The sequence below is a fragment of the Eutrigla gurnardus genome (genome assembly GCF_963514095.1).
Source record: "Eutrigla gurnardus genome assembly, chromosome: 1".
NCBI lineage: Eukaryota > Metazoa > Chordata > Actinopteri > Perciformes > Triglidae > Eutrigla > Eutrigla gurnardus.
Genome location: NC_139915.1, coordinates 13724329 through 13750100, shown reverse-complemented (window position 1 = coordinate 13750100; position 25772 = coordinate 13724329). Strand labels below are relative to the sequence as shown.

General features: G+C 42.9%; 2 protein-coding genes across 2 annotated transcripts; one reads left to right on the top strand and one right to left on the bottom strand.

Annotated features, from left to right (window-relative positions):
• The first annotated feature begins 647 nt into the window (after window positions 1-647).
• Window positions 648-9510, top strand: rasl12 (RAS-like, family 12). Its single transcript, XM_084019338.1, has 5 exons — window positions 648-897; window positions 1448-1504; window positions 3614-3687; window positions 6299-6493; window positions 8245-9510. The coding sequence occupies exons 1-5, from the start codon at window positions 795-797 to the stop codon at window positions 8572-8574; spliced, it is 759 nt and encodes a 252-aa protein (XP_083875464.1). The 5' UTR covers window positions 648-794; the 3' UTR covers window positions 8575-9510.
• A 7900-nt stretch (window positions 9511-17410) lies between these two features.
• On the bottom strand, window positions 17411-23409 carry LOC311013825 (uncharacterized protein). Its single transcript, XM_084010058.1, has 6 exons — window positions 23367-23409; window positions 22609-22650; window positions 22146-22529; window positions 19606-19719; window positions 18696-18786; window positions 17411-18597 (listed from the first exon to the last, which is right to left on the bottom strand). Exons 2-6 carry the CDS (start codon window positions 22646-22648, stop codon window positions 18168-18170), a joined length of 1059 nt encoding a protein of 352 aa, XP_083866184.1. The 5' UTR covers window positions 22649-22650; window positions 23367-23409; the 3' UTR covers window positions 17411-18167.
• Between the last annotated feature and the right edge of the window lie 2363 nt (window positions 23410-25772).

The following is a 25772-nucleotide window of genomic DNA, read 5'->3' as shown; positions in this document are numbered from 1 at the left end:
TCCCATAAACATGAACTTGTTTTCTTTACATTATTTGAGGTCTGAAAACACTGGATATATTGTTATTTTGACCAGTTGTCATTTTCTGAAAATACTGTAAATTCCAATATTTTGGGGGGATTTTGGAAGAATTGTTGTCGGTAGTTTATGGAATAAAGTAAAAAATATTAATTTTACTTGAACACATACCTATAAATACTAAAACCAGATAAAGTGATACTTTTGCAGTGGTCTCTTAATTCTTTCCAGAGCTGTATGTCACATCGGGCCTTCAACCTCATATATGTCACAATAAGAACATTTTACCATGAATCTGATCGAGAAGCCAGTAAAATAGTAGAATCACAGTTGTATGCCCAACCCGACTAGTTGCATTTTACACCCATGTCCGTCCAAAAAAACCCACTTAATTTGATCACATTTGACATTTTTGTGAAATTGTCATAATGAGCATATGAATTCTTGCCTTTGAACTTTGTCTGAAGCAGCCATCCTAGTTGGAGCTTCAGTAATATTTTACAAGCTGGCTTTCCAGTCTTTTCCTAAAATGGAGAGGTCAGTGCACCAGTTGCACCCGCTGGGTTTTCCTCTCACGGGAGAAAAAGACTCTCTCACTGAGCACAGCACAGTATGTCAGTCCAGCCAGATCCGCAGAGGACATTTTCTTTCCCTGATGCCCTTTTTCAAGAAGAATCCCAGCCTGCCTGGACAGGAATGTGTTTTCATCCTTTTCAGCATTTTCAAGTGTGACCAGAGCTTTGTGGAAAGACGTGTGTGAAGCAGTTTGCTGGAAAATGTTTGGGAAAGTAAAGACGTGCAACTCGACAGCAGCTCCTGACAGAAGTCCGGCCGAGTGTAACCTGGTGCTTCTCGGCGTGATGGGCTCCGGGAAATCAGGTCCCACTTTACATTCATGTTCAAATAATATCTTCTAAATGTAGGCTGATTGGAACCACTTGTATGATATTGTGGTGTCAGTCCCGTTTCCAAAACAGCTAAACTGTAAAACAGCTAAATAATACACGTCTGCTTATGTAACACAAAGTCATAATTCTCCATAAGCAACTGCATTAACAAATAACAGGAACATGATGACACAGTGAATGACTTATTCTTGTTTTATTTCACTCATTTGATCTGAAAAATGTTTCATTAATTTTCAGCTCAGTTTCATAAGAATAATGTGTCTTGGTTTAACGTCATGCTGCTTCTTGATTCATTTATTTGACTTTATTTTGAAGCAGTAAAGCTGATAACAAGTGAATGTTCTGTTTAAGTGTTCCACCGGACCTTCTGTGTGCGTTTTACTTTGAAATGAACACCATCCAGATAAATTTGCACTTCATGTGAATGTTTATGTAGTCGTGGTTTTCCCAGGGCCCTCAGTGACCCTGGTCCCCCGAGGCCCTCCACTCAGACTGTTATCATGTCTCTCTTTGTTTTACAGCACTGACTGTCAAATTCCTCACAAAGCGCTTCATCAGTGAATATGACCCCCATTTAGGTGAGATCTGTCTGCTTTCAATTGAATGAGAATAACACGTAGACAATAAGTGGTGGAAAGTACATTTACTCAAGTGTTGTACTGAAATACAATGTTGAGGTACTTTACTTGCAGCCTGGTCTCCTAAAAGTAAGTTCCCACACAACAAAACTTTGTGAATTATGTTTTGAATGAAACACATTTTGTCATGGACTGTCTCGAAGCATTAATAGTTCGTTCCAAACGTAGGGAGGTGGTTTGGCTGGTGGACGGGGTGAAAAAATAGGACATCTACCAGGAGACTGATGTTAGTGTCATGCAAGCACCAAGTTGTTTTGTTGCCTAAACCTAACTATGTAGTTCTGTGTTTCTTTCCTTTATCATGGTGGACACATGAATTAAACGTAACCATGTGACTATGCCACTTCCAGAGCAGCCGGTAACCACCAGTTCTGAAAAGTGAAGCCAAATCTCAAGTGCCTTAAACTGTCATTCTCTCTGCTGGCCATCAGGGGGCGACTCCTCTGGTTGAAGTCTATGAGAACATTACCCTACATCTCTCTTGATTTATTATCTCAGTTTCAACATTGTAAACATGAGTTCATGGTCTCAATCTCTAGTGTCAAGTATTCTTCAATCCAGCATGATGTACATTTCATACATTATGGTCCATTTACAGTCAAACAGACCAGAAAGCAGGGGTTGCTTTAGGGCGGGGCTGCATGGTGAGTGACAGGTCGCTACCACGCTACCAATGCAGTTAGCTACTAAGATGACTTTAAAGGTGCTATTGACAACATTGATAACATCCAGCCACTAGATGTCACACTCATACTCCCCCCTTCCATTGCATTCATGTCATAACACAGCTGTTGCTCGAAGCGTGTGCGCCCTCAATGGTTTGCCAGTTCAGACATTGTCGGTGTAACTGTTGGGAATCTAACGGTAAATACACTGTGATAAGATATTAAAAAGACAAATAAATCTGATAAGCCCCTGACTAACCCCATGAGAGATACCACGTGATACCAACGTCGTTATTCCTTGCTAGAAGTCGCAGAGGTAAACAAAACATTAATTTTGGACCTGTCAGATTTTTTAAGGAGATTCATTCACAATAAAAATTATACTTTGATTCTGCACCTTTCTAAAAGCTCTGTGGATGTATTTTTTTATTTTTTATTATTTGTTTAAATCAAGTGGGCTGCACGGTGGTGTAGTGGGTAGCACTCTCGCCTCACAGCAAGAGGGTCTCGGGTTCGATCCCCGGGTCGGCCCCGGGTTCCTTCTGTGTGGAGTTTGCATGTTCTCCCCGTGTGAGTGTGGGTTCTCTCCGGGTTCTCCGGCTTCCTCCCACAGTCCAAAGACATGCAGGATGGGGATAGGTTAATTGATGACTCTAAATTGCCCGTAGGTGTGAATGTGAGAGTGAATGGTTGTTTGTCTCTACATGTTGGCCCTGTGATAGACTGGCGACCTGTCCAGGTGAACCCTGCCTTCGCCCAATGACAGCTGGGATCGACTCCAGCCCCCCCGCGACCCTGAATACAGGATAAGCGGTAGAAAATGGATGGATGGATGGATGGATGTTTAAATAAAAATGTTATCAATATGACCTTTAACACTTTGCTATAAAGCTAACTTTGTTACCAGCTTGGGTCCAACAACATATTCAGCCGCAAGAGCCTGCTTGTCCCACAGCGTTGCTGTGAATAGGTTTGGCTGACTTTACCTACTTATACTACACTTTCCATTGAAATACATTAGTTTGAAAGTCGCTGTTGCTGGGCAACAAGAAAAACATGTAAAATTCATATTTATTTATGTGTATTTATTGTTATGACAAATCAGTCAATCAATATGTCATGAGATGCCCTGAGACTGTGTTGGTAGAACACATTTGCCCATAAAGTTGAAATATGTTGTTTTCACAATCCTCTGTTTATTCCTATTTAAATGCATCAGTTATCACTTTTGACCAGGTATGATACATTATGTGTCCCAATTACCCAGATGAAATGAATTCAGTCATAACATTTGTTTAGCGCTATAAAAGACAAGACATTTGCAAATTATTCCAACTTTATGGGTGACCCTATATGTAAAACTGTCTCCTGTGTTATTGGCTAGAGGACATCTACACTTCAGAAGAGACGGTTGACCAGCAGCCAGTCACAGTGAGAGTGATGGACACCTGCGACCAGGTATGAACAAGTCTGACTGCTACTTCACCTGAGTGGCCCATTCTCGCTATATTGTTATTCTTTATTGTTTCCATGAAAAACAGACAAAATGCCTCTTGTCAAAACAAGAACTGTATTTATCATCTTTTAGCTAACACACAGTAGGCCTATATTCAAACTCCTACACACTAGACAAGGTATAACATAACGGAATATATCAGAATTGAATAAATCCATACAACTAAATAAAGACTATGGCATGCCTCAGAACTTCTTTATTTAGGCTACTTGTCATGTCTAAGTGGCCCTAAGATTTGGTCTGAAAACTTAACACTGCCAACATTTTTAAACTAATAATAAAATGTATTTTTTTTTCAGAGAAAATGTAATTTGATACAGTTTACCATTAAAGACAGTGTATTTAATATACTTAATAATCCCACAACCCCAATAATAATCATTAAAATGCCCCACTGATATTATTAAAAGAATATTTCAATCATTAAATGACCATTTGTAGATACATTTTTCATCGTGCTGAATTGTCAATGCTCCATGTGAAAATCAAAAGATTGAAAGAGAAGCAGAGAAACGTCTTGATTAATTGATGAATTAATAAAGTAAACAGGTGTTGTGTTTAACAACAGCAAGACAATATAAAAACATTGTTTACAAACTCACTTCTTTTTAGTTAAAAATCCAACGGAATGTAATCAGATTATTTGCACTTTTTCTAGATGTTCAAATATATTCAATATAATATCATCAAGAAAAAGAAAAGTATGTGATTCTGCAGTGAAGAGTCACAACAACCAGCTGGTCTCATGCTAATGCAACTATAATATACAGTACAACAATAAAACAGCAGCCTATCCTTTTTTAAAAGTAATGCTAAATTGTTTGGATTTATGCAGGGTATTTGTTTTGTACATCACAGTACAAAGAAATATAATAAAATCTTCAGGACAAACCAAACCTGATCCTGTCCCATTTGTGAGCGAGGCCTGACCCCTGCTGGTGGAACACACTGTTACAATCCATTCAGCTGAGACAACACGTCAATGCAACACAAGCAAATAAAAACATCCAAATAACTGAAAAAAGACACACCTGTCATATACCTTTAAATGGTGAAAGCAACAAAAACAAACCAGAGGCCTAGCAACATAAAGCTCCATGTTAAGATGTTATTACCTTATTATATAACTCAGAGGCATGCTGGACTGTGTACAGTATCAGCATTGTATGTGCACTATGCCACTTGGAAAGTAAGATAATTCAATTTCACAAGGTTATTTTCACAAAAAAAAACATGTTCAAATATATTCATATTGAATTATCGCTAAAACAATGGCAATAGTGTAATGTGATATGTGGTATGAACAGTGGTTAACCTTTATGAGTTTGACTGAATGGGCGTTGTCATGGGGATACCCCCCCCCCCCCCCCCCCAACCCCAGCCAGAACAGAATGGAACTGAACAAACATGATCGCGATTGTTGTTGTTTGTTGCAGTTTACAATGGACAGATAACGATTGCATTGAAAATAGGAATATTGACTATACAATGTGGTTTATCTAACTTACATTTACATGTATTATTTAATTTATAGGTTAATTATTTTAGGAATTATTCATGACTGATATTTTTTAATTAACATTTAAAACAAATAGCACCCCTGTGGGGTCGGGGACCCCCATTGGTTTCGGCAAACTTGGTTATGTTTAGGAAAAGATCATGGTTTGGGATAAAATAATAATAACGTACGTAGCCTACTTGGCGATAGTGAAATACGTAAGTTAAGCAAACAAAAGCGCGGTGAAATAAGTCAACGTTAACTTGAACAGCGTCCTCCTGGGTGAAAGTCGTGTTTGTTTGACCTGTTTCTCAACGATGATGATGGAAATAGGTGAGTGTGTGTCAAACAGTTTGGCAACACAAGATCAGCAGAGTGCAACAGCTTGTCAAGCTCTGGAAGAACATTAACCACCAAAGATGGTGAACGCAACCGAAAAGAAAATGGCCACTATAAACAGTCCATTAGTAGTCATGCGTTTAGATGCAGCTGGTGTTTGGGTTTAACCCGTGACCATGTTGAAAACACCAACAGAACATGAATACACAATGCTCTGTGTTTGTTAGGCTATCCACGCTAACTATTTCATGAAGTTACTATGAGCGGAAAGTCACCAGTTAACACGGTCACTCTATAAACTCAAACACCTGTTGGAATATGGATTCTGATAATTGAACATGTAACAAGCAGACATTTAGATGCTGCCGACAGTTTTCATTCAGCGTTTGTAATGCGTCTAGCGCCACTTCTGTTGCCAACATGCATGTGATGTCCCTGTAAAAGGTTCTACACCACATCACGTGACTTCTTCCTCTGCATCATAATTATAGCCACTAGAGGGCAGAGTTGTCGCCTTGTATTGGTATCGGTAATTAACCATGTGCATAAATGAAGTCTCAACATATAGTAGGTGTAGCGGGTCCCAGATAACTGAGGCTAATAACCACTGATGATGCCCAGCCATTCGTCTGTGTGCCCTGATGACACAGTGGATTTGTCATATTGATGTGAGAGCAGCCCATTGCGTGTGTGTGTGTGTGTGTGTGTGTGTGAAGGACGGTCCGGTGAACAGTGAGCGGTATCTGTGGTGGGCCAGCGCCTTCCTCGTCGTCTACAGCATCGATGACACGGAGAGCTTTAAAGGCTGCCAGCTGTACCTGCAGACCCTCGCCCTGCACAACCAAACCCTCAAACCGCAGACCCCTATCCTCCTCCTGGGGAACAAGCTGGACATGGACAGATACAGGCTGGTATCTCTGTGTGTGTTTGTGCCCTATACAAGTAATGTATCATCACTAAAGCACCCAGAGATGTTCTAAAATAAATCAACAATAAAACGAAGAAATATACAATTAAAGGCATTAAAAAGTACTTATAGTGGTCGAAAGACTTTATCTAAACCATCACGTTAGGTCCCCAACATTGTACAGAAATCCCTCCCAGACATGCGGCCCAAATAGCCATAGGTCTCTAGTATAATAAACAAACACAACCCAAAGTAAAAAATAAACAAATTAATATAAATAAATTCATCCATCCATCCATCGTCTACCGCTTATCCTGTATTCAGGGTCGCGGGGGGGCTGGAGCCGATCCCAGCTGTCATTGGGCGAAGGCAGGGTTCACCTGGACAGAACACCAGTCTATCACAGGGCCAACATATAGAGACAGACAACCATTCACACTCACATTCACACCTACGGGCAATTTAGAGTCACCAATTAACCTATCCCCATCCTGCATGTCTTTGGACTGTGGGAGGAAGCCGGAGAACCCGGAGAGAACCGTACAGCTAAATAAATTCATAAGTATGAAATGATGTTCGAAATAATAATTAGCAACTGTAATCATAATCAGACTAAACGGAACAAATTACCATTATTATTACTACATGTTCTCGGCGGCTGCTCTTCCTGTGGTTTGTGTTGCCATTCACCAGCGGAAGCTATTGCACCACTGCTGGTGAACGGCACAATCAAATGTCAAACACTGTTCTGTCTCTTTCCAAATACATGAAAACAAGTGGAAAACTAGAATGTCAGAAGTTACATAAGAATAAGATGAGAGGAGAGGAAAAAAGAGAAAGGGAGAATAGATGACTGGAAAGCAGGGGAGAGGAAAATATAACAATAAATACTAGTAATAGATAATGTATAATAATCAACAATATTCAAGAAAAATAATATACTTTACACATAAATAATAGATGGCTGTGATGAGTTAATGAACAAAAGAATCAATACATAAACCATGTTCACCATATTAGTTTAGCATCTTAGCATGCTAACATTTGCCAATTAGAACTAAGCACAACGTGCAGGGGAATGTTATTAGTCATAAGCCAATTTTTTAGACACATTATAATGTTGAGCTGATGAGGGCTCGAGGTGAAGTCATTGGATCACCAAAGTTATTACAATTTATCCTGAGTGGAACAAGAATGACGAACCACATTTCATCACAATCCATCCAATAGTTGTTCAGATATTTCAGTCTGAACTTGAATACTTTTCATGTAGATGGTTGTGCCACTTAGTGTAGTCCAGTATACTAAAGAAATACTGTGTTTAAATAATCAGAAAATAAAGTAGGCTATCAACATATTTTTGTCCAAATACCTCAATGTCTATATTGAAGTGCTGACATCGGGGCTTTCACAAAATCAGTACAGTAATATTTTTGATAAATAGGCTAATCATCAGTAATGTATAATAAGATAATAACAGCAGCAGCTTGAACAGTCTGGTAAGTTCTGAAAATGACATCACTTTAGTGTAATGCAGCCTTTAAAAGTATATTTAGTATCATATCGCGATATGGATATAATATTGATATAATGCCCAGCCTTTTTCACTGTATTTTTTAGGCCGACACAAAAGTAGTGAAGAAGTAAATGCAGCCACTTATATTTAATTGACAGGAATCGCTTCCAACATATTGAAGTATGGATCCGCCAGTTGTGACAGAAGTAATGAGTGACTACCTGCTGTCTCTCAGGCAGGTGAGTCGGCGTGATGGCGAGCTGCTGGCGTCTCGTTTTGGCGGTTTGTTCTTCGAGGTGTCGGCCTGTCTGGACTTCCTCTCAGTGCGGAGCGTCTTCTACGAAGCGGTGAGGAGGGCGAGGCGCGGAGGGGAGCGTCGTCGACTCGTGCCGGCCGTCTACATTGGCGAGGACAAAGCGCTCCTCGGCCTCCCCTCCTTCACCACCCCCTGCTACAAGGAGCTTCCGGCCCCCGCCACCGCCAAGCTGGTCACCGTGAAGACATCCAGAGCACAGAGCAAACGGAGAGCCACCACTCTCACGCTGCTCAAAGGCTTCAAGATCTTCTGAAAGCCCTGGACACAATAACACCAACAGCTACACACTGACACTCACCTGGAACCTGAAGGAATTAGCAGAGAAACAAAACAAAATATTTGTTAGACCAGTGGTTCTCAACAGGGGGGCCGCGGCCCCAGTACTCCCAGCCAAGGTACTCGCTGCCCCGGTCACACCGCTGACCCACATACTCCACTGTCCCATCTACCATTTATCCCCTAAACAGTGGCGACTGAACCATTTGTCTTTAAGGATTGTGTCCACTGAGGAGCGTTTCATCCACAACGCACTCCATGCAGTTTTCTACGACAATAACATCTTGACAACAATAACCACCGTTCTATGACAGACGTTGTTCCTTTGGGGTTTATTATATATTTTGTTGACAGAGAACTGGAGGATGCTGCTTAATACTTTGTATGATGAGCTCGATTTGGAAGCCAGCCAGAGCAATGAGGACGACCCTTTGGAGACAAAGCGTAGATAAAAGTAACAGTTCAGAGATTTTCAACTTGATGCGATCAGAGTGATCTTTTCCTGTGGTCTTCTTGTTTTTATGATTTTTTCTTTTCTTTGTTGCATCTTGATTCATGTTATTATATAAATGCCACTAAAAAGGCGTTGCACATCTCATATCAAGTTTGAGAATACCATCGCACACCAACGTAGGGCAAAATCATTCACGTTGGAACAATATCTCTTTAACCCAACCTCTGGAGATGGACTAACCCTAGGTATGCATGACATCACTCCAACATGGCTGCTTGCTAGCTAGATAGTAGCGTGGGAATCGCAGAGTAACTTACAATAATATCCAATATTTTGCCCTCAATAACGATGATATCACGATACTGCGATTCTGCGACACAAGATATATTGCAAGATAATCATCTACGATATGCATCACGATTTCTGTGTATCTGAAGGAGAAAAAATACAAGTAAAAAGGCAAAATTTAATAGAAACCTTTTTTAAAAAACGATTTTAATTGATTTTCTTTAATTTTTTTAATATCTATACTTGGCTCCAGTGCTCGATATCATATCACATCAGGGACATCACAATATATTGATATTTTGATATATCCCACCACTACTAGTTAGGTATAGAGAAATTTAAATAAATTCATATCTGTGGTTTTGACAACTACTTTAATTAGATGTATTTTTTCTAATATACTACCAGTCATGCTAAAAGATGCACGACACATCCCCTCTTTAGGGATAAATGCTTTTTACTGTACATCTGCAGACAAGCCTGATACAGATCTGAACATAAGAGTTCACATTCAGAAGGCCGACAACAACAATAACAACAACATTATCAACTTTCAAGCTTCTCCTACTCTCCTTCTGATGGAATGAGGTGTCTGATTGGCCAATCATCTGACACATAAGCTCTCTGATTGGTATTATGTGTCTTTACCTTAGTCACACACACAGACATGCAGGCACACACACACACACACACAGAAACCATGAGCTTCTATTATTGAAGATGATGAATATACTTTTCATGATCCCACTGTATTGTCTTTGATTCAAATCAATACAAAAATAGGTTTTCAAATTATTTTGTAAATAACACAATTTCCTTCAACCCTCTGGAAGGTGGAGGTCACAAAATGAAAATGCATTCAATGTAAACAAGAGTAATGAGAGTTGCTGTGAGAGAACTCGAGGGAGCTGGCAGAGGGAAACGCCACAGAAGAAGACTGGAAGTGACTGAGGGGCTTTCAGCCCGACAAACAAACGCAGAGCAATTAATCAGTATTTTTTGCACATGAGGGTCTTTTCACATATAGTCCTCTATAAATAAATTCAGTCCCCTTAGAGTGGACCAACAGAAAAGGGACTTCTATTTGTGTTGGTTAATTTGAAAGAGGACTCAGTGATTCTGGTCTCTATCTCCCTCAAACAACTGGGTTTATCTTCAAATTTCATTTTACAAGATTACATTTTAACAAATCATTATAACGTTAAAGATATCGCCCAATGCTATTTGTTTCTGAATAGAGCCTGAATCTGAACCTGAATAACCGAATCTCACATTATATTAATCATTTAAAAAACTGATAATCCCCCTAAAACGCATTAAAACCAATGGAAAGCCTGTTTTAGGGGTAAAAGAAAAGTACAGATAATTGTTTTAAAATGTAGGGAGTAAAAGTAAAAAGGGTGAATTGTATATTTTTTGTTATTGTATATTTGGTAGTGATGTCCAAATGAAGCTTCGTGAAGCATTTTCTTTATTTTCTGAGCCCAATAGATGGCGCTCTCTGTTCAACAAAGGGTTGAAAGCAATGGAAATATATCGGCCTTCAACCCTTTGTAGAACAGAGAGCGCCATCTATTGGGCTCAGAAAATAAAGAAAATGCTTCACGAAGCTTCATTTGGACATCACTAATATTTGGGCGACACATTTCTATCTTATTTTATATTATCTATCTAAGTTGGATCAGTTATAAGTAGGCTACATTTTTGTACTGATCGTCGCACAAAACTTGACGTTTGTTTCTTTATAACCCACTTCCACTCCCCACTAACTGGTTTGTACCCACTAAGTGGGTATATGCGGAGGGTGGAGGAGCTAGTTTGTCAAACAAACACAGAACACAAGAAGCAGGGAACTTCAAAATAAAACAGGAAGTTAACTAAACAAAACCCAAGACCATGACAGAATGGAAAACATGCTTCTACAGTATGTAACCATTGATAATCAATTTATTGATAAAATTCTGTATTTTTATGTTGGTACACCAACCAGTATTGATGGTAAATGTGTCACACCGCGGTGAGGGATGTCTTGTCTTGGTTTTTTTCTGTCTTGTGAATTTCATGTTTTATTTTGAAAAGTAACGCTCCTCTCGTTTCAGGTCACCTGCCCTTCCTCTTGTGTCACCGGTCTGGCGTCTTCCCTGATCCCTGATTGTTTCCACCTGTGCTCCCTCCCTCATGTGTATATAGTCTGTGTCTTCCCCTGTCTTCGCTGCCAGAGTATTTCGTTCGTCTCGTCGATTACGTCCAGCCAATTCCACAGTCTTGACCTTGCCTTGCATATTTCGATTTAGATAAGTATTGCCAAGTTTTATTTTTGCATATAGTTTTCCTCTGTGGTAGAGTGATTTTGATTTGGATACCTTTTGGTTAGGAATTTCTGTTTCATTGTTAGATAAGATTCATAGCGTTTGCTTTTCCTCCTGTTGGAGAGATTTCTGTTCGTTAAATGTTTTCAGCTGTATAAGAGTAGATTTATTTTCATAGCCTGTGTGCCTTCCTCCTCCGGGAGCGATTTTCAGTTTGAGTAACTTTCATAAACTCCTAGATTCTTAAGACCAGTGTAGTCTTCTCCTTTTTTCTCCTACGGGGGCTTCCTTTGTTCTTGTTGTTTTGTTAGTGTGGTCCGTTGGACCTATAGTGTTTTACAGCCTGTTCTGTTGTCGCCGTCTACAGGGAAACTGTATTTAAAAATAAAGCCTGTCTGTACTACTGCCCTGCATCTGAGTCCTCCGTTTCTGCCAAGCCTGACAGAATACTCTGGCCAGAAATGGACCCAGCAGAGGCAGAACAGCTGTCGGGAGTCCTGCGTGACCAAGAAGCCCGCATCTCACGCCAGGAGGAGTTCCAGAGTGCCATGGCGGCGCAGATGGGTCAGATCTCGGCTCAACTACAGGGACTGCTCGCGCAGCCCCCTCGACCCATCGCACCGGCTCCCGTACCACCGGCTCCCGTACCACCGACTCCACCTACTCCGCCCACCCCTTACTTTGGGGCGGGTAGCAGATTGGCTCCACCAGCTCAATACTCCGGGGAACCAGGACTATGTAAGACATTCATTATAGACTGTTCCATTCACTTTGAATTAACCCCCCACGCATTCCCCTCTGACCGAGTAAAGATCGCCTTCATGATCTCGCACCTAACCGGGAGAGCCAAAGCCTGGGCGTCCGCTGAATGGAGCAGGAAGTCAGCCATCTGTAACACTCTTGGAGACTTCGAGACGGCGCTAAAGAAAACATTCGATCCGGTGGCAGACGACCGGGAAAAGGCTCAAGAGCTAAGTGGATTAAGACAAGGCAAGGACCCCGTGTGTGATTATGCTATTCGTTTTCGCACACTATCAGCTGAGAGTGGGTGGAACTCCACAGCGTTGTATGATGTGTTTTTTAAGGGGCTGGCAGCCCCGATCCAGGATCTGCTTGTTCCCCTCGATTTGCCCGCAGGATTGGACGACCTCGTCGCACTCGCCATTCGGACGGATAATCGACTTCGTCAGCTCAGACGACACCGGGAAGGTAGTACGGACACGGTAGGAGGAGCACCGTTCACTACCATCCCAAGCCACCCGTTCACTCACCACACCTCGCCAACCCCACGTCATCAGTCCGCGACTGAGGGAGAGAGCGAACCCATGCAGCTGGGCAGAGCGCGGCTGTCGGAGGAGGAGAGGCGGAGACGGCTGTCGGAGGGAAGGTGTTTTTACTGTGGGGAAACGGGGCACCTTGTAACCACCTGTCCAACTAAACGAACCCCGACGGTGAATGTATCCGCGACTGCAAGCTCTGTTTCACGCGCCTTGACCAAAGTAAAGGTAATGCACCACACAGACACGAACCTTAAGGCACTTATTGACTCTGGGGCAGATGAGAGTTTGATGGACTGGGGTTTAGCGGAGAGATTGGGGATTAAATCCGAACCCCTGGTTAATCCAGTCAGGGCCCGATCTCTCAACGGTAAAGAACTCTTTACTATCACTCACATCAGCGAACCCGTCCACCTGCACATTAAGGATCATGAAGAGGAAATTCGTTTTTTCTTATTTAAGTCCACCTCTCATACACTCATTCTGGGCCAACCTTGGCTGTTTCGCCACAACCCCCAGGTAGATTGGAGGTCCGGAGACATCATCAGATGGGGGGAGGACTGTTTAAGACATTGTATGGGCAAAGAAGCTGAGATTAACCTGTTCTCTGTCAACCCTAATACAGAACCAGAATCCCCGGACCTGAACCTGGTACCCCCCTGCTACCATCAGCTTCGGGAAGTTTTTAGTAAATCCAAAGCTCTGTCTCTCCCCCCACACCGCCCATACGACTGCGCCATCGACCTGATTCCTGGATCCACCATACCTAAGGGCCGCCTGTACTCTGTTTCTGGACCAGAAAAAGAGGCCATGAGAGAGTACCTCACCACGTCACTAAAAGCTGGTCTCATCCGCCCTTCATCATCGCCAGCTGGGGCGGGCTTCTTCTTTGTGGATAAGAAAGATGGGTCCCTGAGACCTTGCATAGACTATAGCCCACTTAATGACATTACAATAAAAAATCGCTATCCACTCCCTCTCATGTCATCGGTCTTTGACCAAATCCAACAGGCCAAAGTGTTCACAAAACTCGACCTACGCAACGCCTACCACTTGGTCCGAATAAGAGAGGGCGATGAGTGGAAGACCGGGTTCAACACTTCGAGTGGCCATTACGAGTATCTGGTCATGCCATTCGGTCTCACCAATGCCCCCGCCGTGTTTCAGGCCATGATTAATGATGTGTTGAGGGACTTCTTGGATCATTTTGTCTATGTATATTTAGACGATATTTTGATTTACTCACCTGACATTGACACTCACCAAGACCATGTGACCAAAGTTCTTAAAAGACTCCTAGACAATCACTTGTATGTGAAGGCCGAGAAGAGTGTATTTCATGCCGACACCGTCTCCTTTCTGGGCTTCATCGTAGCCCCTGGAAGAGTTCAGATGGACCCGGCTAAAGTTAGCGCTGTAGCCGAATGGCCCACACCTGATAGCCGCAAGAAGGTTCAGCAATTTTTGGGGTTTGCTAACTTTTACAGGCGGTTTATCAGAGGCTTTAGCGCAATAGCGGCTCCTCTTCATGCTCTTACCTCCACTCAGGTGCAGTTCCACTGGTCGCCTGCAGCAGAGAAAGCATTCCAGGATCTCAAGCTCCGCTTCACGTCAGCCCCCATCCTCACCATGCCGGACCCTCAGCGGCAGTTTGTGGTCGAAGTAGACGCATCGAACGAAGGGGTGGGCGCCATCCTCTCCCAACGATCGGAAAAGGATGGCAAGATACACCCATGCGCCTTCCTGTCGCGGCGGCTGTCCAGAGCTGAAAGGAACTATGATGTGGGCAACCGAGAACTACTGGCGGTCAAACTTGCCCTCGAAGAGTGGAGGCATTGGCTAGAGGGGGCCGAACAACCGTTCATAGTCTGGACTGATCACCGAAATCTTGAGTACATCAGAAAAGCTAAGAGGCTAAACTCTCGCCAGGCCAGGTGGGCGCTCTTTTTTAACCGCTTCTCTTTCTCTCTTTCCTACAGGCCGGGGTCCCGGAACGTCAAGCCAGACGCGCTATCCCGGCTATTCGACCCCGAGCCTGTTGCCAAGGAACCTGAAACCATCCTTCCACTAACCTGTGTGGTAGGAGCGGTCTCCTGGCAGATAGAAGAAGAGGTGAAGCAGGCTAATGGTGGGGTTCCATCACCTCGTGGGTGCCCAGATAATCGGTTGTTTGTGCCGGCCGGGCTGCGCCCACAGGTGATTCATTGGGCCCATACCTCACTGCTTTCATGCCACCCGGGAGTTCAGAGAACAATGTTCGTCATCTCCCGACGGTTCTGGTGGCCGTCCATGGAGCCGGAGGTTCGGGAGTACGTGGAGGCATGCTCGGTCTGCGCCCGCAACAAGACATCCTCCCGGCCTCGAATGGGTCTCCTGCAACCACTCCCCATCCCCTCCAGACCGTGGTCGGACATCTCCATGGACTTCGTCACGGGGCTCCCGGTATCCCAAGGTAACACCACTGTCCTCACCGTGGTAGACCGTTTCTCTAAAATGGTCAAATTTATTGCCTTGCCCAAGCTACCCTCCGCCAAAGAGTTGGCGGAGGTCATGATGAATCAGGTTTTCAGGGTCCATGGATTCCCCAAAGACATTGTTTCCGACCGGGGGCCCCAGTTCGTGTCACGGTTCTGGAGGGAGTTCTGTAGGCTCATCGGCGCCAAGGCCAGCCTGACCTCAGGATACCACCCGGAGGCCAACGGCCAGACCGAGCGCCTCAACCAACAATTGGAAACCGGCCTCCGGTGCCTACTCTCCCAGAATCCCTCGACATGGAGCAAGAACCTGGTCTGGGTTGAGTATGCCCATAATTCTTTACCCACATCTGCTACAGGATTCTCACCATTCAAATGTGCTTACGGTTATCAACCCCCAGTTTTTCCAGAGAACGAACGGGAGGTTTCGGTCCCCTCTGCCCACGCCATGATTCGACGCTGCCACCGTGTCTGGGCAGCCGCCCGCCAGGTGCTAATTCGCCAGGGGGATCGGGTGAAGAAGGCGGCAGACCGCAAGAGGCGTCCTGCTCCAGCTTACCAGGTGGGCCAGAAAGTGTGGCTCTCGGCCAAGGACCTCCACCTTAAGGTTCCCTCCAGGAAGCTAGCTCCTCGGTTCGTGGGACCATTCCCGGTCGCCCAGATCATCGGACCTGCAGCTGTGCGTCTTCGTCTGCCCCGGCCCCTTCGTGTGCATCCCACATTCCATGTCAGCCAGATCAAACCTGTCAAGGAAAGTCAAATGGTCCCGACCACCACGGCCCCTCCACCACCCGAAGTAATTGAAGGGGGTCCGGTGTACAAGGTAAAGCAGCTGTTGGCAGTACGCAACCGGGGCCGGGGCAGACAGTATCTAGTGGACTGGGAGGGATACGGACCTGAGGAGAGACAGTGGATCCCTTCCCACCACATCGTGGACCCCACCCTCATCGATGACTTTCATAAAAATAACCCTGGGCAGCCTGGGCCGTCAGGTGTCGGCCGTAGAGGGGGGGGTACTGTCACACCGCGGTGAGGGATGTCTTGTCTTGGTTTTTTTCTGTCTTGTGAATTTCATGTTTTATTTTGAAAAGTAACGCTCCTCTCGTTTCAGGTCACCTGCCCTTCCTCTTGTGTCACCGGTCTGGCGTCTTCCCTGATCCCTGATTGTTTCCACCTGTGCTCCCTCCCTCATGTGTATATAGTCTGTGTCTTCCCCTGTCTTCGCTGCCAGAGTATTTCGTTCGTCTCGTCGATTACGTCCAGCCAATTCCACAGTCTTGACCTTGCCTTGCATATTTCGATTTAGATAAGTATTGCCAAGTTTTATTTTTGCATATAGTTTTCCTCTGTGGTAGAGTGATTTTGATTTGGATACCTTTTGGTTAGGAATTTCTGTTTCATTGTTAGATAAGATTCATAGCGTTTGCTTTTCCTCCTGTTGGAGAGATTTCTGTTCGTTAAATGTTTTCAGCTGTATAAGAGTAGATTTATTTTCATAGCCTGTGTGCCTTCCTCCTCCGGGAGCGATTTTCAGTTTGAGTAACTTTCATAAACTCCTAGATTCTTAAGACCAGTGTAGTCTTCTCCTTTTTTCTCCTACGGGGGCTTCCTTTGTTCTTGTTGTTTTGTTAGTGTGGTCCGTTGGACCTATAGTGTTTTACAGCCTGTTCTGTTGTCGCCGTCTACAGGGAAACTGTATTTAAAAATAAAGCCTGTCTGTACTACTGCCCTGCATCTGAGTCCTCCGTTTCTGCCAAGCCTGACAAAATGTAGTCGGTGAATTCAATATTGACCCAGAAAGCTGCAGCTTCTTCTTCCTGCATCCGTGGCATCATGTGACAGGACAGTGACGTAGTTGGATGCAAGGACGGACTACAAGGCTGCTGTTCAGCTGGGATTCCTCTGCTTCCAGGGCAACTTCCTTGTTCTCCATGCATGTGCAAACTGTGGAAATGGCATCCCAGAATGTGAGTGCAGAAGATATTAGGTAGACATTTCACAGGGTTTTGGCTGACTTGTATATATTCAGCACTATTTATTGTGGCCATGGAGTTTATGGCAGAAGAAATGTAGGAGAGAGAAGCCGAGGCTGCATTAGCCCCTGATCAAACCAAGAAGGGTCACCAATACAATGGTTTTGCAGGCGATGCATCTTTCTGTGATTGGTCGCTTAGTGGTGGGAGAAGACATAGTGGGCGGGGCCCTCCTGGCAACAGACGCTCACATGCAATGCATCCCTGTACATAGTCACAGCCAGCACTCAGCTTTCTCTGTCAATATAGCACACACCGGGGAGCTTCATCGACTACAATTACCATCATCACTGATTGGACCTCCTAAAACCTAAAAGATGGCAAATTGTCCCTTTAACAGAAACATACACACATAAACTAAACAAATAAACCATCCAATCCACTGCACACATTACAAGAATTCTATTAAGTTTCATTAAAATTCACAGTTTATTGTGTCGGGTATTACATTTTACCCAAAGGAATAAACAACCTGTTACAACAGCCTGCGACTCTTTCTACTGTCTGTCAACTGATGGACCATGTTGGATCTACAGACCTTTGCAGTGAATGTGGACACATTCAGGAGTTGATTAATCTGTTGGACTGACAGACAGAAGGTTTTACAGATGTACTGCTATTTGGTAATATTAGGAGTCTATCAAAGTTGTTGTTTTTTTCTGTTAGCATCCTGCGGGTGGAGCAGTGGGTGGTGGAGGGTTAAACCAATTGTGATGGAAGCTGCTAACTGCTGCTTCACTCCATCGTCTTTATTGCCTCGTCAGCCTCCAGCTCAGCAGCTGACTCCAGTTTCTCCTCCTGTTTCTCCTCCCATTTCTCCTCCTGATCATCCTCCTGTTTCTCCACCTGAGCCTCCTCCTGTTTCTCCACCTGAGCCTCCTCCCGTTTCTCCTCCTGAGCCTCCTCCTGTTTCTCCTCATCTGCTGCAGTATCCGAGTACAAGCAGGAGGTGTTGCCGTCTTTCCACGTGACCATGATGTGTCCTGCTTTGAGCTCGCTCACTTCCCCGTTGGGTGGCGAGGGTTTTTCTGCCTGCATCAGACTCACGTCTGACGTTGGCGTCATCTCCTCATCCTCATCTCTGAGTGTTGAAATTATCTGCAGCTCCTCACTTTTCTGAGCCCCGGCAGCTGCTGCCTTGTACTTTGCAATCTTCTTTCTGTTCCTGAGGGAAGAAAGACAGGGAACTGCGTCACTCAACAGCCTTTGAAATATTAATATTATACAATTGCTGACATGAAAATGTAATTGTATAACTAATACTTGTTGGCCATGGCTCCCATTCCCAGCAGCAAAAAGCCAATAAGAAGGCAGAAGAAGGCCAGGCCCAGCAGCACAAATGTCCACATGGTTGCTGCAACAGGAATAAAAGTGCTAAACATGCAGCTCATATGATGATATTAATATAGCACGTTACAATAAATAATATAAATTATGTTGGGGATGTCCAATACCAGATTGTTTAAGTACTTTACGATACCAATACTTTTTGTTCTAGTTTTACTGATACTGGTTACCTGTCTGTCTCTACATGTCAGCCCGTTGATAGACTGGCAACCTGCCCAGGGTGTTCCTCACACCTGATCATTATCACTTATCAGTGAACCAGCATATTGACCCTCAGCACCCTGGCTTTCCCAACTTTTTTAGCTTTGGAGTTGATGTTGTTTGAAGAATTTAAGAATTGTGTTCCAGAACACCATGGTCTATCTCTGAATGAAGAAAATGATGAAGATTTGTCGACTGATCCATGTTTGCGATTGATCAAATGCTGCAAACACCGCCTCTTTTATGTGCACACGCTCAAAAATGTTCTGGCCAGATTTTCATGAAACTCAGTGGAAGGTGGTAGCATGAGCAGGGCAAAAACCTGTTACACAGATCGGCATCACAGGGTGAATTCATTGTTTTCAATTATAGAAATGGCTTTTTTGGAGGTAGTTGTTTTGCTTGTTGCTCCAGGACTTTAAAGCAAGGAGGCACTCCTGACTTACAATGTTATTAGTGTGTGAAGACTATGATCAGTGGTGTCTCTGAGGCTGAGTGGTCAGTGAAACTTAAAATCTGATAGGAGTATTTTGTATAGCACCACCAGCTAAGCTCTACAGGAGCTGCAGCATTCACAACGATCTGGAGTGGGGAGACTACATTTTCATTTGGATGAAGCACTTACACTTCTCAGTGCGATAGTACCAGCGAAGGTTTTCTCTCTGATCCTCCGTCATAGCCTCTGTTTGCTTCTCTGCAGTCTCAAAGTCTTCTGGATCATCAGATCCCCTCCTGGACCCTGGAGGAAAACAAACACAGTTACACAGCATATACACTAAACTTACCTTTCATTTTCATCCATCTCACAACCTGTTGTTGAAATATTATTTCTTTTTGCCACACAAACAGTGTTGGGACCTCAGGGTTTGTATCTATGAAACAATTCATGGATGCAGATTGAATTGTTTCTGAACATTCAGATTGGAGCGTACTCTGTGTGGAAACGCAACCATGCACCTCCACAGGGGGAACAACCAACCATTCTTCAAGGACTGGTAACAATCTGGGCATAGCTTGGGACAGAAACTGATTGTGATGACATTAATGTTTCCACGTGATTTTCTATTTGATGTATTGTTGAGTTAAGTGGGTAACCTAGTTCAGTTGTTAGTGATCTAGAACTCACTTATCCAACTTTCCTTACGGCACTTCATATATTACACTAATTATACATAGAACAAAGTACACCCCCACTCCACATGGCTGACTGGTGGACACCCACAGCTGCCATCTTGGAACACACACACCCCCTGCACGTAACACGCATGTGCTTTGGATTGCATAGAGGCCTCCACCTACGGCTCTACGTAATCAGGCACTTCGAAGTAGGCTATGTAAGATCCTCCCACAGTCCAAAGACATGCAGGGTGGGGATAGGTTAATTGATGACTCTAAATTGCCCGTAGGTGAATGTGAGTGTGAATCTCTGTATGTTAGCCTTGTGATAGACTGGCGACCTGTCCAGGGTGTACCCTGCCTTCGCCCAATGATAGCTGGGATCGGCTCGGATTTGTTACATGCTATAAGATGAGACTGTTGTTCACTCATGACGGACAAATATGGACACGTGTGCAGACACACACGTAATCTGTATGCACTGGACTTCAGCTCTCTATACCACCTACTGCTGTAACATGTTATGTCAAATGTCACAAGTAAAAGAAAATGTTATGTCAAATGAAAAATGCAAAAGATAAGAAAATATTATGATGAAGATTTTATCCTGTGGGTAATGGGGGCGGACTAGATAAGCCTTGGCTTCTCCCACTTTTTGCCCCGTTTTTATTAATTCTATTAATAATCCTATTAATATAAATAATTCTATTGATAGAGACAGATTAGACTGGTGGCGTGACCAGATTCACTCGCTGCCCAAAGCGATTGAATCTGAGAGAGAACAGTTGACATTGTGTGTGTTAAACTTCAAACAAAGACTTCTAATGAATCACTATTTTTCTCTGTAATGTGGATCTGTGAATAAGCAACCGCTTGCTAACAAAGTCAATATGTCAACTATACTGGCTACATTCACATGCACACTTTCCTAATTTGATATATGTCATGTAAACATCATGTTCTGTTTGGATATTCTGAATTAGTTTTTATTCTGAATGGATTTAGATATGTGTGATATGTTGATATTATTCAGGTTTTAGCAGCGTTCTTTGGCCATGTTTACAGCACATTCACTATACGAGTCTCAGTTTATGTGCAGCTCTGTGTTGGACACAAACAAACTAAACAGTTAGTAAAGCTGGAGTAGAGATACATGGCCAAACGAAGAGAAGGAGAAACACTACTATTAATCATCATGAAGGATTTGGATATCAACAAATATCGCAACACCAACCTCTTCAAGAAGGAGGTTGAAGGCATGAAAGAGGGAAGCTGAGTTCACATGGTCCAACAAGCCACTGCTGGACAACTTTGAAATAAACATATTTTGAACCAAAGTAAAGCAATCAGGTATTGATTTTAATTATTAAAATGTCCAATTAAATAGTAAATTAATTATTAAAGGCATTTGTTTTTCTAAATTCTGCATGTTCGTGAGGGATTCTAATTGCTTGGAGTGATTGCATTATACAGTATGTACATCAGCCAAGAAACCAGGTAGGCTCATGCAGAACAGTGTTTTAAATAGGTTCTTTAGTCCTTTTATGAAATAATATTACTTTTTTATAGATTCCAGTCACTGGCAACAAGCCAGGATTTTTAGAGGAGGGCCATCCGTTAATTTCTTTGTGGGGTTTTCTGCCATGTTGAGGGGGGGAGTAAGTAAAATAGAGTAGCCATCTTGAATGTGTGTTTTTGTAGAGTGGTTTAGCCCCATTAGCTTGCTTGGAATAGGTAAATTTGAGTGTTTTTTAGAACCAGTTTAATTTGGTTCATGTGTAGTGGTGCTTTATTTGATACTTTAGCCTATGTTTGGTGACAACTTCCCTGATTAGGCATGACTCTACACTAACTGCACTAAATGCAGTTTAGCCCACATTGGTTACTTTTCGTTTGGTTTATTTTCTTGATTTGTTTTCATTTTTTTCTATGCAGGATAAATAAAATCTATATTTTTGTCTATGCGGTCTCTGGTTCCAGTTTATTCTGGGTTTTGTATTGAATAGCACAAATATGGGATGTAGAAATCAGTTGTAAACTCTGACTTACTGAGCTTTTCCTGGCAGATGTCTCCCTCATCCAGAGACCTCCACTTTGAGTGTTTGCTGACATGGGCGAGGGTTAGACTCCGGCCGTCTACTGACAGCAGCATGGAGGTGTCCCTGCTTATCAGTCTGCTCCTGTCACAGTCCCACATCAACCCCGTCACATCCACCTCCGACTCCCAGCAGGACCGAGTCTGGACAGGGTCCCCCTGCAGGGCTGACAGACATCTGGACGATGCAACACACATCAGCATGCCCTGGTCAATCCAGATCCACTGCTGGGACTCTGAGTCCAGGTTGCAGTTCTTCAGCAGGACTTCACCTGTAGCTGCTGATTCGTCCAGACACAGGCTGCTCCTGGTGTTGTGGATCAAGAACGCATTCGCCCCTTCAGGTGTGGAGATGGCGGCAGGTTTAGATTAATTCTTTTTAATAGATAGATCGGTTCTAAATGTGTCTGGACTTACCTGACAGGAGAAGGAACAATAAGATCCAGGCAGCAAACATGTCTAAAGAGGACAGAGAGTTGTTATTAGATACCGGTAGATAGATAGATAGATAGATAGATAGATAGATAGATAGATAGATAGATAGATAGATAGATAGATAGATAGATAGATAGATAGATAGATAGATAGATAGATTATCATTTATCCTTCAAATATTCCACATCTTTCATAAATTCTTGGTATAACCCAACTTTTCAATGGCAATCATACACATTAAAGCTATTCCCACTATTTCTACTACGTCACTTTCTAACCACAATTTCAGCATTCACACAATGTTCGACACTGGAAGGAAGCAAGGCCCTAGAACTGAAACAGCGGGTAAGTGCAAAGGTGGAGACAGCATTTTACAAATGTATGATCAGTAGAATAAGTGGGGCCCCCACGCAACGGTTCTGGGACTACATGAAAATGGGGTCTAAATAGATTTCAGTCTCCTCTGCAACAATGCAACCATTTATTAAGATTCACAATGTTTTATAAAATAATAGATAATAGTAAGGATGTTACTGGATTCGTGTGCTGGAGTCTGTCCACACAATATGAAAAAAATATGTATATATCTTTCAAAAACCGATAAAAATGAAAGTTTAGATCTGCTGCATAATCACATGACTCCAAACAGGTGGTGAGCACATGGTTAACAAACAGTGACAAATCTCCTGTAAGAGTGCAGCTTTACAAAAAGTAGGCTACTAAACAGAGCAAGTACTCACTTCTTTGATGTTCTGTCTGTGGCTAAGATGAGAAGGAGGAAACGTCTGAAATGAAATGACCAAAAGCTTTCCAAAGTTCAGGGGGAGGAGCCTGCAATGCTGAACGCATAGATTACTGGACTGAAGTTGTGTGTTTTTTATTGAGGAAAGAGCTTCATCATTTCTGTCCTGTGAGAGCTGATAAGATTTTTTCTTTTTTCATGCATTTGTACTATTTACATGCAATATTAAAGACTCACTTTCACAAAGTATCCATGGGGCATTTAAAACCAAGTTATGACTGACTGTTCAGGTCTTTGACCTGGTTGCTTGGTTACTGTTTATACAGCCTTGCGGTAACCTTGTCTGTTCTGTTTGTGAGGGTAAGTGACTCATCGGTCAAACACACTCGCAGCACTGGAACATTTGGTTGTTAAAGACTCTAGCATTTATAGCAGAGGTGTGGAGAGGTCAATAACCTCTGTGTCACTGAAGGAACATTTCCATTTGAAGTATTTGTACTTTACTTGAGTATTTCTTCTCATGCCACTTTCTTCTTAGACTGCAATACATTTATCTGTCAACTTTGGCTACTTTATAAATTAAGATCTTGAAACAAAACATACAAAGCTTATAAAATATGATATTTTGTATAAACTATTACAGTCTAATTACAGCTGGAATAATTAGGATATCCGGCACCACAAGCACAAATTTGATGTTTTTCAGTGTAAAATTTGGGTTAAGATACAAATCTCCCAAGCTGCATCTCATGAGACGGAGGCACAGAGAGAGCAGACCAATTGCTAAATTACATTTTTCAAAAGTTTTTTTTCAAGTAGTTAGCTTGTTGTCTTGCAGACAGACCTAACAAAACATGACATCAGACTTTTTACTGATCACCATCATTATGGAGTTATTTCAGCATCCTTTTTATTTGTTTATTGCTATTAAATCTCAGCTAAATGGTTTATTCTGAGTTCCTCCAGCTGTGGTAAACCAGCCCACGTGGGTCTTGCTAGATCCAGAGAATCCAGCTTGGTGAAATCCACCGAGCATCTCTGGATGATGTCATGAACCCAGACAGGACAGTGTTTGGTTTCCTGGTGGATCTGGGACTTCAACATGTACAAAGCAGCAATAGTGGTGATTTCAGCCCTGGTTGAGGAAAATGGTTTCATCAGAGGATGACTGAACAGTGATCAATCATGACAGTCAGTTTTAACTGTGGTGAAAGCCAAATTCCTGGCACACCATCGCTGAAGATCTGAACATCAGGCTGTGTAAGAACCCACACACTCCACCTTGACAGAGGCCAAGCCTCTCTAAGCACTCCCCTTCCACTACATCCACTACTTATATACAGGCTCTGTTTGCAAATATGCAACTGAGTAGAGCTTGTCAAGTGTGAGGGTATTGGATACCTCCCTTGGTAACTCCATGTTTGAAAGTGTAGGAAGATAAGGTTAATACCTAATGGTACCTACGTAAACTTTGTATGTAAGGAAACTACGATATTAAAATATGTATATCAATGTATATTAATCTACAATTTTAATACCTGCTCTCGTAAAAGGGGCACCATCTGTTGGTCAGACAGAACTTTATAGAATTCACGTTAATGACTCTAATGACCACTTATTAATTAATTAACAATCAATCAATATCATTTAATAAATCAGTCTCATTTCCTTAGATCATAAGTTCTTGAAATAGGAATCATTGTATCTGCAGCAAAGTCATATAAACGGACAACTGTAACATTTAACGGCGAAAGACTAGTCTATTTCCCCCCTCCTTTTCTTTTCTCCTCTTCTTGTCCTGACCGCTACACGTGAATATCACGTGATCATAAAGTCGCGTGTAAACACGCCGGCTTCCCAGCTGTGTGAGCACTGTCAAAAGGTGCCGATTGTTGTATTGTTGAATGCTAAACGTATAGCGTCGCCGTACGCTCTGAAATAACGCCTTCTACACGTTACGTTCTCCACGATTTTCCGGGCTCGTAATCGTGTCCTGTTTTGAGTAGATTTTGCTGCGAGTTTCCAGGACTTCTAATTCAAATCAGAGACTTCCAAGCTTCTAGACCAGACTAGCTCACTGGTCGGAAACAACTGTGTATCACACAGTGGAAGTAAAAACGTTGCCAAAGACGACATGCTCTCACGCGAAGCGCCTCTATACGTTCTTCACAGAGAAAACCTATTTTACACATTAAATTCTCCGCGATGTTCCGGGTCTTTTATCGTGTTCTGCTTTGATTATGTGCTGCTGCGAGTTTCCAGAGCATTTTAAATTAAACCAGAGAACCCAGGTTCCCTCTGAAACCGAACGCTAACAGAGACCGCTACTCAGCGCGCTTCCCCATAACATCACTGCACGTTTATTTGTAACAAGGCCATTTGGCACACTAAAGTTATCGCGACG